General features: G+C 39.3%; 1 protein-coding gene across 9 annotated transcripts in view; it reads left to right on the forward strand.

Moving 5' to 3' along the window:
• The first annotated feature begins 661 nt into the window (after window positions 1–661).
• Window positions 662–17,078, forward strand: part of ppip5k1b (diphosphoinositol pentakisphosphate kinase 1b) — a 29,055-nt gene continuing 12,638 nt past the window's right edge. For 4 of the 9 annotated variants that reach the window (XM_088996083.1, XM_088996087.1, XM_088996088.1 and 1 more), the window contains exons 1-17: window positions 663–875; window positions 6,017–6,066; window positions 6,861–7,054; window positions 7,161–7,356; window positions 7,783–7,873; window positions 7,953–8,038; window positions 8,106–8,260; window positions 8,622–8,723; window positions 8,801–8,962; window positions 9,056–9,177; window positions 9,851–9,952; window positions 11,311–11,397; window positions 11,532–11,607; window positions 12,067–12,176; window positions 14,491–14,576; window positions 15,901–16,026; window positions 16,573–16,617. In XM_088996083.1, the coding sequence (XP_088852209.1) occupies window positions 6,890–7,054; window positions 7,161–7,356; window positions 7,783–7,873; window positions 7,953–8,038; window positions 8,106–8,260; window positions 8,622–8,723; window positions 8,801–8,962; window positions 9,056–9,177; window positions 9,851–9,952; window positions 11,311–11,397; window positions 11,532–11,607; window positions 12,067–12,176; window positions 14,491–14,576; window positions 15,901–16,026; window positions 16,573–16,617 (1,711 nt within the window). In that variant the 5' untranslated portion in view covers window positions 663–875; window positions 6,017–6,066; window positions 6,861–6,889. Of the gene's footprint in view, window positions 876–6,016; window positions 6,067–6,860; window positions 7,055–7,160; window positions 7,357–7,782; window positions 7,874–7,952; window positions 8,039–8,105; window positions 8,261–8,621; window positions 8,724–8,800; window positions 8,963–9,055; window positions 9,178–9,850; window positions 9,953–11,310; window positions 11,398–11,531; window positions 11,608–12,066; window positions 12,177–14,490; window positions 14,577–15,900; window positions 16,027–16,572; window positions 16,618–17,078 lie in introns of all 9 variants that reach the window. The other 5 variants (XM_088996086.1, XM_088996091.1, XR_016114946.1 and 2 more) reach the window with 4 other exon arrangements.

Raw genomic sequence — 17,078 nt, forward strand, 5'->3', positions numbered from 1 at the left:
TATCTTCAATTCATGAATAAATTTGTGAATGGCAGCGAATGGGTTAATTCACATTTTGATTTCTTTTCCACTGAGTTAAATTTTAATAATAATAATACATTTCTTTTGGAAGCGCCTTTCAAAACTCTGAAGGTCATTTTACAGTCAACAGATTATTATAAATAATAAAAGAAGTGATTAATTCAAAGTGAGTATCTGTTAATCGGATTAATAATTAATTAAATAAATTACATTAAATAAATACATTAAATAAATCATTAATTACCAAAAAAATAATTAATTCCTGCTGCTGACCAATTCACAGTTGTAGTCTGCCATTCTTTAGATGCTTGCTGCCAAACATACAAACTCTCCAAATAAAACAAAAACAGGGTGCGGAATCAAACTTAAGACCTTAACACTGTGAGACGGATGTGGAAAGGAGTTAATTTAATGTGTCAAACGGTTCGATAATAAAAAATAATTAGAAGTAATAATACAATATATACTGTCTGATATCAATATGCATGAAGGGCCGCTTAGAACGCGAGGGCCGGATTTAGCCCGCGAGCCAAAGCTCGCATTCCGCCATTTAGTGTCGCGTGTGTTGCAGTGACGCTAATGTGACGGTAGGCGGCAGCACCGTCACGGGGAAAGTGACTCTCTCCTTCCCGGCGGCAAGCGCCAAGGGCCGGTCAGACTTGTGGGGTGCGGGAGGGTGTTGTTTGGAGGTTCTGCGGTCGTCGGCGTCATTTCTTGGGGCAGTTAGTTGGCCATTGACCGGACGTGAACTTCTCGCTAACTTCCCCTCGTGTCCACTTCACCGCGTGGAGGAGGAGGGGGGAGTAAACAAGGAAGTGGACGCCGCGGGGACACTTTTCACGACCTTCTCGCGGGTAAGTGGCGCCCATTTAAACCGATGTCCCTTCAGCGTGACCGGTGAAAAGGCGTCGGTGGCGACTTAGTTTGAGTCGAATGACGTTCGCATGGCCGCCGCGCGCGTGGGACACGCCGGCCTGGTTGAACAAACCCGGCGGAGGTGAAGTTGGAGGCAGGAAGTTGTGCGTTGTGAACGCTTTCAGTTCCCACGCTCATTCATTTGCGACACACCGTCGAATTTGGCCCCGTTTAACCGCCTATGCCCAAAATGTCTGCCCTTCACTTCCATAACAAATGCTCATTACGACCACAGCGTGAGTTTCACAGTACAACTTACGACCACATTGCTTTCTTATTTTTTTTATTTCACGAAATAATAAGAATACATTTAATTTACAAGCGCCTTTCTGGACACCCAAGGACACTTTACAATAAAAACAATACATAAAACAATACAATAATGAATAAAACAATAAATAATAAAACAGCAGATTAAACTAGACCGTGAAAGCAAGTTTAAACAGGTGGGTTTTGAGGTGACATTTGAAAGTAGGACGCTAAATCAGACAAACGCACACCTCGTTCGTGTTTTTCAATGATCTCCTTCTTCTCCTCGACTGTAATTTTGTTTTGTGTCTTCTTCGGCTGAACATAAGCCTGTGGTGGGGTCTTTTTCGGTCCCATAACAGCAAAAGTATCTATTAAGAAATCCTTGGCGACGATCGACGTGTGCACTCGGAGAATGGGGGTGTGGAAAGGTAGGCCGGCTGGGGCGCTGTTCGGTCGTGTGCTTTGGCGTTCTTCCGCCGAAGATTACTCCGCCAGCCATCGTGGGGCGGCGGTCCGTGTGTATCCCGAAAAATAGTGCTTAATCCAAAGTTTAATTTTCATAAATTTAACGTTGGTAAACTGAAAATTTCGTAAGGCAAAGTTTTCGTAAAGCGAGGCCCCACTGTATTGTGGTCGAAATCGAGTCTTCTGACCAAATTGTGGCTCGTTGCTCTCATCTAATCAGAATCAGAATCAGAATCAGAATACCTTTATTCGTCCCGCAATGGGGAAATTTGCAGTCCACAGCAGCAATTGAAGAGGGATGGGGTTGGGGTGGGAGTGAAAGGATAGAAAACAAGATATTCTAAGCATAACAAAATAAAAATGTCAACTGTATACTGTGCAAATGTAGATGTGCAAAAACCGTTCTATAAACAAGACTGTACATAGTGCAGAATCAAGAGTTCCATAAATTCAACACGGCCTTCCTTTCGACAGACTGTCTCAAAGGTTAAAGATACACTTAGAGCTTTTATCAGTCTCGTTTACAACGCTTGTAAAAGAAAAAAGGTGGTCTTTTTCGGCCATTTTTCTGTGTTGGTGTCACGTGAAGTTTGACACTTGACGCTCACTTGAACCGCTTGGTTGTGTTCAACTGTTGTCCCTGGCCAACAAGGATTTTACACTTTGCGCCAGACTTTGTGGTTGATTTCATCTCCTTAACTGGTTGCGGGACCACTTTACTGCCTACCGTATTCAAGGTAACGGGCCATGGTGCGGTTTTATCGTCATCTTCTGGTGCTCTGTGTAGTACAGTGAAACCTCGTCTTACGAACGCTTTAGCTAACGAACGTTTCGCCTTGCGAACATTAAATTCCCGAGAATATAATCTTGGTATACAAACTACTTTTCGGGAAACACACGCAGCGGCACAATGGCTGGCGGAGTAGTTTTTCGGCGGAAGAACACCAAACCACACGGCCGAACAGCGCCGCGGTGGCTGCTGGACTACTTTTCTACACCCACTTTCTCTGAGTGCACTCTGTGCAGATGTGGTTTGTTATCGAGTGGAGTACCTTTGCTATTTGTGGACCATGTTAGATGGAATATTTTAACCTTGCAGTGTACACTCTGCCTTTGAACTATCAAAGTTGAAACAAGTCCAAATTTCACTGTTTTCTATCCAATTTCTCGCTCTCTTTATGTCGTCTGCCTATCTATTTATTGTTTGCAGCTCTGTGTCTCTGTAACCCCCGCTTCCCCCACCCACTGCTGCGTTCTTGACCAATCACGTGCGGCTTTAAAACTGGGGGCGGGGAATAAAGGACAAAAAAAGGCCGCTCCCATTTTCTTGTTTGGAGAACGGGCTCGTTCATGACCGACACATCACTCTTTGTGGCGCTCCGTGTGTATCCCGAAAAATAGTTTGTATGCCAAGATTGAATTCTCGTGAATTTAATGTTCATAAGCCGAAAAGTTCGTCAGCCAAGGTGTTCGTAAGCCGAGGTATCACTGTATTTGTGTTTACAAGCGAGTAGCAGGCTGTTTTGCATATGGTTAGCACATAAAATGGGTTTGCGCTCGTTTCCCCGTTGGCCGGACAAAATGGACGGTTGCATGAATAGCAAGCAAGTCTGGCATTTGAAATAAACCACTAAATATTCAATACGAATGAAAGACTTTCACGTTTTGTATTCCCGCTCTGAAGCGTTAATTCTCCGTTGTCTCGTGAAGGCGTTCAAAGCATTTTTCTTCCATCCCCGTTTCGGCTAATGCAGACCTGAAGTGAAGTCGTGGAGCATTTGTGGTCATCGAGCTAATTTAGGCGCTGTTTTGCGCAGGAAGTGCTATGCTATTTCCGACTTAGGACATAAGTAAAATGGAATCACGCTCAAAATGTTTTTTTTTTTTTTTTTTTGGTGTGTCAACAATTTCCGATGGTTTGTCAATATCACAAATGCGGCGTCATTAAAGTGTATTTGTGTAGACATTTCCCGGATCGCGTCTAGAAGCGTCTTTTCTGAGTTGAAGTACCGCTTGTCATCACGCCAAAGTTACACAAGGCTAGCTTATCTTTTGGTTAGCGTAGCCGTCTGTATACATTTGCCGCTTTTGGGCTCTGCGGTTCTGGCGGTTATTTATAGTCGGCGAGGTCGACGGCAGATTATTTTCGATATGTCACGGGAGAAATGCCGCAACGCAGTCAGACCGCCACCAAGGTTGAACTGTTCATATGAGTGTGTGTGTGTGTGTGTGTGTGTGTGTGTGGGGGGGGGGAAGAGAGATTGTGTGGAATCAGCAGGTGCACGTTCACAAAAGCGACGTACGCTATGATATGGTGGGGGACATTGTTATCCGGCAAGTGTGAAATTAACTCATTCACTGCCAGACCATGTGCAAAAAAATGTGTCCACTCCAGTGCCAGGGTTTTTGTCATTGTCACTCAAATTAACGGACCCACACAATATTGAGTTTTAGGACTATGTCAATATTCAGTCGGGCATTATAAACCTTAGATTCTTTTCTTTCATCAGAAAAAATGTGTTAATTCCTAAATTATATGGGTCTGGAGTTATTTGAGTCAGGAAACATATTAGCTATCTAGCTGTCTAGCTATGTATTAAGTGTCTAGCTATCTATTAGCTAGCTAGCTAGCTTTCTGTCTTTTTGAGTTATCTAGCTATCTATTAGCTATATAGCTAGCAATTTGAGTCAGGAAACATTAACTAGCTAGCTAGCTATTAACTGTCTAGCTATCTATTAGCTAGCTAACTAGCTTTTTATCTTTTTGAGTTATTCTGGGTCGAGTGAACGCTGGCGCATGTGGCTGCCGCTGCTCACCCGCAGAAAAACTTTATCCTGTGACTAAAGTGATCTTGAGAGATTTGAAAGGCGCTTATAAATGAAATGTATTATTATCTAAGCTTGCAATGGGGGCGGCTGTACAAAATACAATACATATTGATGTATATAGCGTTTTAACAACAGCTGAAGCTGGAACAAAGCGCTAACATGCTAACTGTGTGTGTGTGAAGCGAAACGTTCGACACCTTCAAAGAAGTAGAGATGACGGCTGAAAAAACCTTTTTATCGATGAATGAAGGAATGAATGAATTAATGAATAAGTAAATGAGTGAGTGAATGAATGAATGAATGAATGAATGAACGAATATTCAGGAAAAAAATATTAGCTATTTTTATTTTCCGCTGTGAATTTCAGCAGAATGTCAATTTTCTCACCCCATGACTTTCAAGCACGGCTAGGTGAAGATTCAGCATTTTCAAGGCAGGGTGCCGGATATATTTGTGTTTGGCGAAGGGCCCGGTGCAGGCGCCGCCACATGCATGACTGGCAAGGAAAGATGAACAAAGATAAGTTTGTCGTCCGTAGATGAGAATTTTGTTTTTGGGGACAAACGGAGTGAAATCGGATAAGTTGCCGTGGGAGCCTGATGGTATCTCACGCTAACAACGCTAGTTCGGAATCACGTGGAAGCCAAAGTGCCGTGTCACGGAGTTCGTCTTGTGTGTGTGTGTGTGTGTGTGTGTGTGTGTGTGTGTGTGTGTGTGTGTGTGTGTGTGTGTGTGTGTGTGTGTGTGTGTGTGTGTGTGTGTGTACATTTAACATGTATTTTAACCACGAGGCTGGCTGGCAGATCAAAGACAGATTGAATTGTAGTCGTCAGAAGAGGCAAAATCCGGTTTCAGGTATTTCTTCTTGTACACCTTGTCAAATCCGCTCAGCCTTTTCGATGATTCTCTCTGAAACTTGGACCTTTTTTTCATAACAATACACATCTATCGATCGAAATTTAGCTAGCTAAAAGCATCAGCGAGCTTTTAGCTAGCCAGCTCGCAAAAGCTAGTAAGCAACAGCAAGCTAGCTAGATAAAACATCAGCTATCTATCTATCTATCTATCTATCTATCTATCTATCTATCTATCTATCTATCTATCTATCTATCTATCTATCTATCTATCTATCTATCTATCTATCTGTCTATCTGTCTGTCTGTCTGTCTGTCTGTCTGTCTGTCTGTCTGTCTGTCTGTCTGTCTGTCTCCGTCCGTCTGCCCGCCCGTCCGTCAAATAAAAAAAAAACATGAATAAATAAATGAACGAACGAATATTCCGAAAAAAATTATTTGGAATTTTTATTTTAACAGACACCGCAAAGTGTCAACATAGACGTCTAGCTAGCATAAAAGCTCTTGTATGAGTTGCGTGAAAATTCACTTGTCAGATTTATTTCTGGGCAAATATTTGTCTGCTACAGAGATTCTTTCACACCGTCACGTAACTTCTGCGCATGTGCTATATTTTTTTGTTGCGTAATGGAGGTTTTTCATGCATTAACAATTTTTTTCTTGCTTTTCTGTGTCGCCAGGGGTGCCCAAAGAACGATACTGTGTGTCGGCGCCACGTCAGGTTGACCCGGTAACAAACTGCCTGTTGTCCTGTCGCCCTCCCGCGCCGCAACATCTCAGTCAAAATTCAATAAGGTGGTCTGTGTGTTATTGCCTTACTCAGCCGGCCAATTGGGCAATCTCAATATCAGAATACAATTCGGTTCCAACATTCAATAATACCCGCTCCTCGTATCAATATAAACATCAATGTATAGGCCTATACATTCAACATAGTCACTCATCCACATTCGCACATGCGTGCGTATGTACAGTGACACCTTGGCTTACGAACTTAATTGGTTCCCAGACAGAGTGTGTAACCTGAAAAGTGTGTATCCCAAAAATTAATTTCCCATAGGAAACCATTAAAATGAGAATAATCCGTTCCTGGGTCCCCATAAAACATCATTTTCTACGTACTTTCGAATTTTCTAAGCCTTAAAACTACACAAAATATACCATATTTTATGTATAATAAATGTGTTATGGTATTATAATTAAATAAATAAACTGTCCTGTATAATAAAGTGGTTTTATTGATCTTTGTGATGGTCGTTGATGGCTAGATGGAATGGAGTGGCCGCTTTCATCAGCATTAAACACTTGATGAGGAACGTAGCCTTCTTCTTTCACCATCTTGAGGAATGATCCCTTGTAGGTGCTTTCTCTGCCATAATTTTACCTTGTTCCTCATCAATTGTGGTCTGTTTAGCTGGGTTAATAGCTTTTTGCATCAAGTGTACAGATGGCTTGTGAAATTTATTATAATGATTATTATTAAAACACCAAGTTCCGATATCTACTGTGGCCAAAACACAACAGAATCCTGACGTGGACATGTCACGCGCCTGATGTCCGAAAGCCATGATAGACGGCGGCCGGACGCCGCAGATGGTCCGGAGCGCGCTGCCGCCGACTCCGACGACGACGAGCCCGCCATTCAGCTAATGAAGGCGGACATGAACATCGACATTTCTGGAGAAGAAGACATGGAGGACAATGACGACGACGACTCGGTAAGTCTAAAGGCAAGAAATGTGCTAGCATCAGCTAGCGTTATTCCTATCGATCCAAGATGGCCGGCAGTCTCGATTGTCTTGTCGTTTTCCTTTTTCCCGTCAGCCGTCCGAGCGTCAGATTGTTGTTGGCATCTGCTGCATGATGAAGAAGTCCAAGTCGAAACCCATGACTCATATCTTGGAGCGCTTGTGCAAATTTGACTACATCGAGGTGGTCATTTTTCCCGAGGACGTTATCTTGGAGGAGCCCGTGGAAAAATGGCCGCTGTGCGACTGCCTTATCTCTTTTCACTCCAAAGGTAGCAATCGCATGAGTTTGATATCCGGTCATACCCCAGCTCACGAACTTATTAATTGGTTCCCAGAAAGTGTGTGTAAGGCGAAAAGTTCATCTTCCGAACATTTATTTCTTATCAACTTTATTATACTGTACAGATTATTTCTTGAATTATAATACCATAGCACATTTATTATACATAAAATAAGGTATATTTTGTGTACTTTTAAGGCTTATTTGGTCGAAAATGATGTTTTATGGGGACCTGGGAACGGATTATTCTCATTTGAATGGTTTCTCATGGGAAATAAATGTTTGGAAGACAAACTTTTCGCCTTACACACACTTTCTGGGAACCAATTAAGTTCCTAAGCTTTTACCGAGTTCCAATGGATCAAACTTAAAAGATGTGGGGTTTTTTTTGTGTGTTTGCGCAACGTTTGTGCAGGTTTCCCACTGGACAAAGCGGTGGAATACGCTCAACTCAGGAATCCGCTACTCATCAATGATCTCAACATGCAGTATTTCATCCAGGACAGGTACGCGCATGCGCAGGCACAATAAACGGCCGGCGTGCGGCTTCCCGTATCCTTGCGACTTGGTTCTCCGTTCCCGCAGGAGGGAAGTGTATCGCATCCTTCAAGAAGAAGGCATCGAACTACCTCGATACGGCGTGCTCAAGCGAGACCCGGACAATCCCGAAGGTGAGCAAACGTTGGGGGAGGGGCCTCAAAATGGACGCCGTTGTTGAAAGTGTTAGCGTGTGTCAAGAGTGCAACCTGGTGGAGGGGGAGGACCACGTGGAGGTGAACGGGGTGCTCTTCCCCAAACCTTTCGTGGAGAAGCCCGTGTGCGCCGAAGATCACAACGTCTACATCTACTACCCGACGTCCGCCGGCGGCGGCAGCCAGAGGCTTTTCCGAAAGGTAAACTCGTGGCGCCGTCAAATACCGACGCCAATTTCAAGATTACAAAGTCATTGGTGAGATTTATTTGATAATAATAATAATAATAATAATAATAATAATAATAATAAGAAGAAGAAGAAGAAGAATAATAAATAAAAATGATAATCAAAATGACAATGACAATAAAAATAAAAATAATTATGTAAATAAAATAAAATAAATATAATTATCATTTTTATTTTTATTCTTATTTTTTTATTCTTATTTTTTTATTTTTATATTATTATTATTATTATTATTATCAAATAAATCTCACAGATGGCTTTATAATTATAATAATTGTAATGTATCTTTTTTTTTTTTTTCTTGTGGATAAAAGATTGGCAGTCGCAGCAGCGTCTATTCCCCGGAGAGCAACGTTCGGAAAACGGGGTCATACATCTATGAGGAGTTCATGCCCACGGACGGTACAGATGTCAAGGTGCCTTAGCGCCCCACCTGCTCCTCCCACTAAAAAAAAATATTATGAATTATTATTGTCTAAATGTTGTCACTCAGGTGTACACGGTGGGTCCGGATTACGCCCACGCGGAGGCTCGGAAATCTCCGGCGCTGGACGGCAAAGTGGAGCGAGACAGCGAAGGCAAGGAGATCCGATACCCCGTCATGCTAACCGCCATGGAGAAGCTAGTCGCCCGCAAAGTCTGCCTGGCCTTTAAAGTAACCCACCTGGATTCCCTCCCGTTTCGCCATCCGCTTCCATTTTTATCTTTGGAGCGCTTTGTTTACCTTTTTTTGTCTTTTCTTTTCCAGCAAACGGTGTGCGGCTTCGACCTTCTCCGAGCCAACGGCCATTCGTTTGTGTGCGACGTCAACGGTTTCAGTTTTGTCAAAAACTCCATGAAGTATTACGACGACTGTGCCAAGGTGCTTGGGTGAGTGCCGGATACATTTCAGGACTAAAGTGATACCTCGGTTTACGAACCCTTTGCCTTACGAACTTACCAGAGTGAGAAAATGGATAGAAAACAGTGACATTTGGACTCTTTGACTGCTCCACAAATAACCCGCACAAGCCATCGGTACACTTGATGCAAAAAGCTATCAACCCAGCTAAACAGAATACAATTGATGAGGAACAAGGTAAAATTATGGCAGAGAAAGCACCTACAAGGGATCGTTCCTCAAGATGGTGAAAGAAGAAGGCGACATTCCTCATCAAGTGTTTAATGCTGATGAAAGCGGACACTCCATTCCATCAAGCCATCAACCACCATCACAAAGGTCAATCAAACCACTTTATTATACTGTACAGTTTATTTCTTTAATTATTATACCATAGCACATTTATTATTCATAAAATAAGGTATATTTTGTGTAGTTTTAAGGCTTAGAAAATTACGTTTTATGGGGACCTGGGAACGGATTATTCTCATTTTAATGGTTTCCTATGGGAAATTAAGTTTTGGGATTCACACTTTTCGCCTTACACACTCTGTCTGGGAACCAATTCTGTTCGTAAGCCAAGGTATCATGACAGTTTAAGGGCGGCTTGCAGCTGTGATGAATCATTCACTCTTTTTTTTTTTGTTTTCGCTGCCCCGACAGAAACATGGTGATGAGAGAGTTGGCTCCCCAGTTCCACATTCCTTGGTCCATTCCAATGGAGGCCGAAGACATCCCCATTGTCCCCACAACCTCAGGAACCATGTACGGACGTGGAAACAATCTGGATACAAATATTTGGGGGATAAGAAAGCTGTTGTGGTTGCGTATTAACATACTCAACATGATGTCGTGTTGCATATTTTTACCTTCATATTATTGATGCTGCCTTACAGTCGATAAATTATCCCCAACTTATTTATTATTTATGTGCTTATTTATGTGCTTATTTATTTGTTTGTTTATGTATTTATATATTCATGTATTTGTAATGTTTTATTTTATAATTGTACATTTTTTTTGTACATTTTTACATTTTAAAATGTTAAACTTTAAACTGTTATGTTTTAAAATGCTTAAATTTTAAAATGTTAAAATTTACATTTTTAAATGTTTAATTTCTACATTTTTAAAAACTTAAATGTGTACATTTTTAAATACATATATTTTTACATTTGTACTTTTTTTAATGTGTAAATTTGTTTGAAAATTTTAATATTTGTAAATATTTAAAGTTTGAAATTATTAAATGTATTACATTTTAAAATTGTACAGTTTTAAAATTTTTAATTTAAACATTTTTAATTTGTAAATTTTAAAAAATTTAAATAAAATTTTTACATTTGTAAAAAAAAACTGGTTAACTCTTAACTGTTTACATGTTTAAATATTTAAAAACATAATATTGACGTATTAAAATGGTAAAATTTGTTTTTTTTTATTCTTTTATGTGTAAATTTTGGTCAAACTCAAATGATTAAATTTTGAAATTATTAAATGTATTCCATTTTAAAATTGTACCGTTTTAAAATGTAAACATTTTTAATTTGTAAATTTTTTTAAACTTTTAAATAAAAATGTTTACATTTTAAATTCTTTTTTTTAATTTGTACATTTTTAAGTTTTTACATTTGTAATTTTTTTAATTAGTAAAGTTTTAACTGTTAAAAGTTGAAATATTGAAAAATAATAATATTGACGTTTTAATATGGTAAAATTCTTACATATTTTTTATAATAACTATACTATAATAATAACTTTTTAAAATTGTGATTTTTTTTTTTATTTGTAATTTTTTTCAAACTTTTAAATGTTTACATTTTTACATGTTTAGATTTTTAAAATGTTAAAATGTTACATGTTTGCATTTTTTTATTTTTAATGTCATTTTTTTAATTAATTTTGTCATTGTTACATTTTTTGCATTTTTTAATTGTTTATTTTTTTAATTTGATGTATTTTTTTAAAATTTATTCCTCCTCTTTATTAAGTTTGTGATTCTGTGCTTCTGACGCACTCTCGGCAAAAACAGGCCGCCAGTTCCTTATTTATTTGATGTATTTTTTTGCGTGACGCACTTGTACTTCTGTCGCCTCATTTAACTTCATTTCCTCGTGACACAGGATGGAGCTGCGCTGCGTTATCGCCATTATTCGCCATGGTGACCGCACACCAAAGCAGAAAATGAAAATGGAGGTCCGACATCCTCTGTACGTACTCTACACACCGACCACCTTCTCTTTTTGGCTTTTTCTTTCTTTCATTTTTTTATACTTACTCTACCATCACAAAATCACGTCTTGATGTATTCTTCTGTATGCCCCCCCCCCCCCTCACCTCACAGATTCTTTGAATTATTTGAAAAGTGCGGCGGGCACAAATCAGGGAAGCTAAAGCTGAAAAAACCAAAACAGCTTCAGGTGAGTTTGCAACTTTTTCCCCGAAATGTAAAATAAAACAACTGCACCGTTGTACCTCGACAGTTACGAGATGTCACTAGGTCAATTAATAAAAAATAAAATGAAAGACTTCAAAACAAATACGAACTTAATTGGTTCCCAGACAGAGAGTAAGGCGAAAAGTATGTATCCCAAAAAATATTTCCCATAGGAAACCATTAAAATGAGAATAATCCGTTCCTAGGTCCCCATAATAAAACATCATTTTCTAATTTTCCAAGCCTTAAAACTTCACAAAATAGACCTTATTTTATGTATAATAAATGTGATATGGTATTATAATGAAAGAAATGAACTGTACTATATAATAAAGGCATTTTATTGACCTTTGTGGTGGTCGTTGATGGCTTGATGGAATGGAGCGGCCGCTTTCATCAGCATGAAATACTTGATGAGGAACAGGCCGCCATTTTTTTCCAGGAAGTGCTGGACATCGCTCGTTTGCTGCTGCTTGAACTCGGCCAACATAACGACTGTGAAATTGAAGAGAAGAAGTCCAAACTGGAGCAACTCAAGACCGTCCTGGAGATGTGAGAACGTGCACACACACACACACAAACATACACACACACACCATTTGTTTTTGGTTGTAGCGATTGCGTTTTGGTGAACCTTGTCACCCTGACACACACGCACATGAAAATGTCCGACATACTCGCATCATCCTCATTCGCTCACATCCAAACCGTCGGAACTAATCAGTCTACAAATATTTTGGGGATAAGAAATGTGTTATTGTTGCATATTAACATACTCATAATAATAATAATAATAATAATAATAATATATTACGGGCCTTTCAAAGCCGTCAATGACACTTTACAGTCACAGACAAGCATAGGTACTATAATAAATATAATACAATCACAATTATGTAATGTTGCATATTTTTACCTTCTTATTATTGATGCTGCCATACAGTCAATAAATTATCCCCAAATTATTTATGTATTTATTTGTTTATATATTGATATTATTTGTAAATATTTTAAATATAATTTTTTATCTATAATTTTTAAAGGTTTTAAATATGAATTTTTTTATTTTACATTTTTTGGAACTTTTTAATGTTTACATGTTTAAATGTTTACATTTATAATTTTGTAAATTTGTGATTTTTTAAAATGGTAAAATTTTACGTTTAAATGTAAAAAAAATGTCTAGTTGGAAAATGTGAATATTTTTAAATGTTCAAAATTTGAAATTTGTGAATATTTTCAATCTGTACATTTTAAAATATTTACGTTTATAAATTTGTTAATTATTTAAATTGTAAAATTTTAAATGTTTATAGGTAAAAACAATTAAGTTGTAAAATATATTTTTAAATGTTTAAATTGTGCAATTATGTAATATTTTTTATTTTAAAATTATAAAATGTTAAAATTGTAATTTTTAAATGTTAAATTTATACATTTCTTTGAAATAAATATTTTTTTACAATTGTGAAAATGTATTTTTTTTAAATGTGTACATTTTTAAATATTTACATTTATAAATTTGTGAATTGTTTAAATTGTAAAATTTTAAACGTTTAAATGTAAAAAAAATCAGATTGGAAAATTTTAATATTTGTAAATGTTTAATTTTTGAAATGATTAAATATTTTACATTTTAAAATGATAAAATGTTGAAATTTATATTTTTAAAAGTTTAGTTTGTATTTTTTTGGGATTTTTTTAAAAATTAATTAATTAAATTAAATGATAATTTTTTTGAGGCGGCGTCCACCGTTTTGCATCTTCATAGTCATTTCCCTCATTTTCCTTCTAACGTTCATTCTTTCACTTGCCTTCTCTTCTCCTCCTCCTTCTCTTTCCTTTCCCAAAGGGAATCCAGCTTGATTGACACCCAGTACGCACGCACGCAAACTCTTCCTTTTTCATTTTGTTGACCCCAAAATTCCAGATTGACTTCCCACCTGACATGCGAAATATTAGCAGCCCGTCTCCTTCTTGAACGTTGCTAGCATACTTGGGGAGTGGGAGGAGCCTTTCTAATATTTTGCTCAGCCATTGGTGTGTCACCTCCATGAATTCCATCTCACCTTCTCACCTTTTAACAAACAGGACACGCGTAAAAAAGCGGCCACGGGACACGTGTCGGATGTGTTTAAATCGACAATGCGTGTTGGTGTTGTCGCGTGTGCATGCGGGTCTTCCGTCTTTTATCTCAACTTTATCTTCCTTGTGATTATCGACGTGGCACAAAGCAAAGGTCTCAACTACTTTGATGCCACTCCATGACTTTGTCGTTCGTCTAAAGGTCTGATTGGATGAAATGAGGGCGTGTTGGGTTTGGGGGGGAGGGAATACATACACGTCACCTAAGCACAGGTATAGCATTTAGTAGCTAAGCTAGTTCATTGTCTGGACTAAAAGTCACAGATACTATGATATGATTGTTTTTTTTTTGTGTTTTGTAGTTCAGACCAAGAATGAGTAATATATAAGTTGCCGAGTACTCTATTTGTTGTTTAAAATAAAAGACAGAGAAAATACAAAATGTGCGGTGTGTGTGTGTGTGTGTGTGTATATATATATATATATATATATATATATATATATATATATATATATATATATATATATATATATATATATATATATATATATATATAAACTTAGCTTGATTGTCAAATATGCTAATATGCATGACATAGAGCACAGATGAAATTACTGTCTTGTTGGAGCCTGCTCAAGCTTTACGACTAATTTGATTGACGGTACGCCAAATGCGCAGCGCACATGATGCTGTTTATGCCTGCCCTCCCTACCTCTGCTTTTGTGTATGTGTGTGTGTGTGTGTGTGTTTACCCCCCCCCCCCCCCTCTCTCTTTCCCAGGTACGGTCATTTCTCAGGTATCAACCGGAAAGTCCAGTTGACGTACTTGCGCAATGGACAACCGAGAGCCTCCAGTGAAGAGGAAGGTAACCTTTGGCAATTTTGCACTTGTAATATGTGAAGAAGCGCCTCAATCGCTAATGTCGCGCGGCTTAAAATCCGTGACAGCCTCCCATAAAGAATACAGTGATACCTCGGTTTACGAATCCCTTGGCTTACGAACTTTTCGGTTGACGAACGTTAAATTGATGAAAAATTTCCCTTGGCATACGAACAATTTTTCGGGATACACACGGAGCGCCACAATGAGTTATGTGTCGTTCGCCAACGAACCTGTTCTAACAAGAAGCCAACTTTTTGTCTTCTCTTCCCCGCCCCCAGTTTTTGGTTAAAGCCACGTGATTGGTCAAGAACGCAGCAGTGAGGGGAGTGGGGGTAAACATTAAAGAGACAGGCAGACGACAGAGAGTGAGAAAATGGATAGAAAACAGTGACATTTGGACTCGTTTCAACTTTGACTGCAAGGTTAAAATATCCCATCAATCAGGATCCAAAAATAACCCGCACAAGCCATCTGTACACTTGATGCAAAAAACTATCAACCCAGCTAAACAGAACACAATTTATGAAGAACAAGGTAAAATGATGGCAGAGAAAGCACCTACAAGGGATCATTCCTCAAGATGGTGAAACAAGAAGGTTACGTTCCTCATCACGTGTTTAATGCTGATGAAAGCGGCCACTCCATTCCATCAAGCCATCAACGACCACCACAAAGGTCAATAAAACCACTTTTTTTGTACAGTACAGTTTATTTCTTTAATTATAATACCGTAGCACTTTTATTCTACATAAAATAATGTATATTTTGTGTAGTTTTAAGGCTTAGAAAATTACTTTTAAGGCTTAGAAAATTAGGTTTTATGGGGCCCCGGGAACGGATTATTTTCATTTTAATGGTTTCCTATGGGAAATTAATTTTTGGGATACACACTTTTCACCTTACACACTCTGTCTGGGAACCAATTAATTTCGTAAGCCAAGGCTTCACTTTACAAGCAAGCGGCCGCATGTCAGATTTGAGAATCCGTAGCCCGCAAAGGCGGCGGCGTGTTTATTGACACGTCCTGCCCTTTTGCAAGTTGAACGAAACGTGGGGCAAATAGAACATGAAAAGAACCTTACAAGGTTCGCTTCCTCCTGGTGCCTGTCAAAGCCAATCCACAGCGACACTTATCACATCAACAGTGGCTCTTTTATGAGGCTCGGTCGTCTATTTCGCTTTGACGCGCCGAGAGCCGAGCTCACTGTCCTCCGCCAACGCATCACACGGCGTACGCCGGCAAATATTTGCACCCCAAATGTAATCCCGCCCTCAGCCCCAATCTTGAATGGCGTTTTGTTGTTCAGACTGCAAGAAGGAGGCCCCGTCGCTGCTGCTGGTCCTCAAGTGGGGGGGCGAGTTGACGCCCGCCGGCCGGGTTCAGGCCGAGGAGCTGGGAAGAGCCTTTCGCTGCATGTACCCCGGAGGCCAAGGTACGGGGCCAAATGCGCACACGCCTGCCAACAGGCGCCATTTTCCAAACCCGTCGCTGTATCTGCACCCCTAAATAAGAATAATAATAATAATAATTCACTGTGCTGGTTGGTGTATGACATTTGGCCACTGGGGGCAGCAAAATGCACTCTTGCAGACACAAATGAAGAAGACCTTCACGATTCCGGTGGGTGATTGAATAAGAAAGAAGAATATACAGGTAACATCCGACTTACGACCAAACGGTCGTAAGTCAAAATGGTCGTAAGTCGAAATCCATTCAAAATGATGAATAGTGACTCGAAGGCTAAATGACTCGCAAACTCCCTCTCTTTTAAAATGTTAAAAATAGGGTCTGGAGGTCGCGGTCGTAAGTCGAGGCGGTCGTAAGTCAGATGTTACCTGGCCAAACAAGCTGCGTCGGCGTCGTTTTGGTGAAACTTCCGGCACGTTTGAGCTCCTGGCGGTCCACACATACCTTAAGTGTTGCCGATTAACTTTGCTCTTCTTTTCTCACCGGTCTTTTTCTGCGTGTAAACGACTAGCTGGTAGGCGGCGGGCCCTCGGCTGCGAGTCCCCTATTGATTTCGGTAAGAGACGGGCGACCCGGGTGGCGCCGCCCCTCTTCCTCATCTGTCGACTAATCGCTAATCGGATTGCTGTGGATTTCAATTTTGGGTTTTGTTACCTTGGCTGTTTCATTCTCTGCTTTTGAGATGACAAACAAGTCGGCTGATATTGGAAATTATGGGGGAAAAAAAAAATATATATATATATAATAATGCTGCAGAATAAACAAATGAATGAAGTCATTCACTGCCATTCACAAATTTATTTGGGAATTGAAAATATGACGTGCAGCGCCATGACTGAATTTGTTTGGGTTTTGTTTGGGTTAGAAAGTTAAGGTTAAGCTTGATGTTAAGGTTTGGAAAGTTTAGCAGTTAGAGTGAGGGGGTCAGAGGAGGCCACCATTTCAAGCTCATATAACTTCCGACCCATATAATTTAGGAATTTAACTCTTTTTTTCTGATGAAAGAAGAGACTCCAA

This window comes from Hippocampus bargibanti, linkage group LG05, assembly GCF_051943395.1.
Source record: "Hippocampus bargibanti isolate YZ-2025 linkage group LG05, ASM5194339v1, whole genome shotgun sequence".
In the NCBI taxonomy this organism is placed as follows: Eukaryota; Metazoa; Chordata; class Actinopteri; order Syngnathiformes; family Syngnathidae; genus Hippocampus; species Hippocampus bargibanti.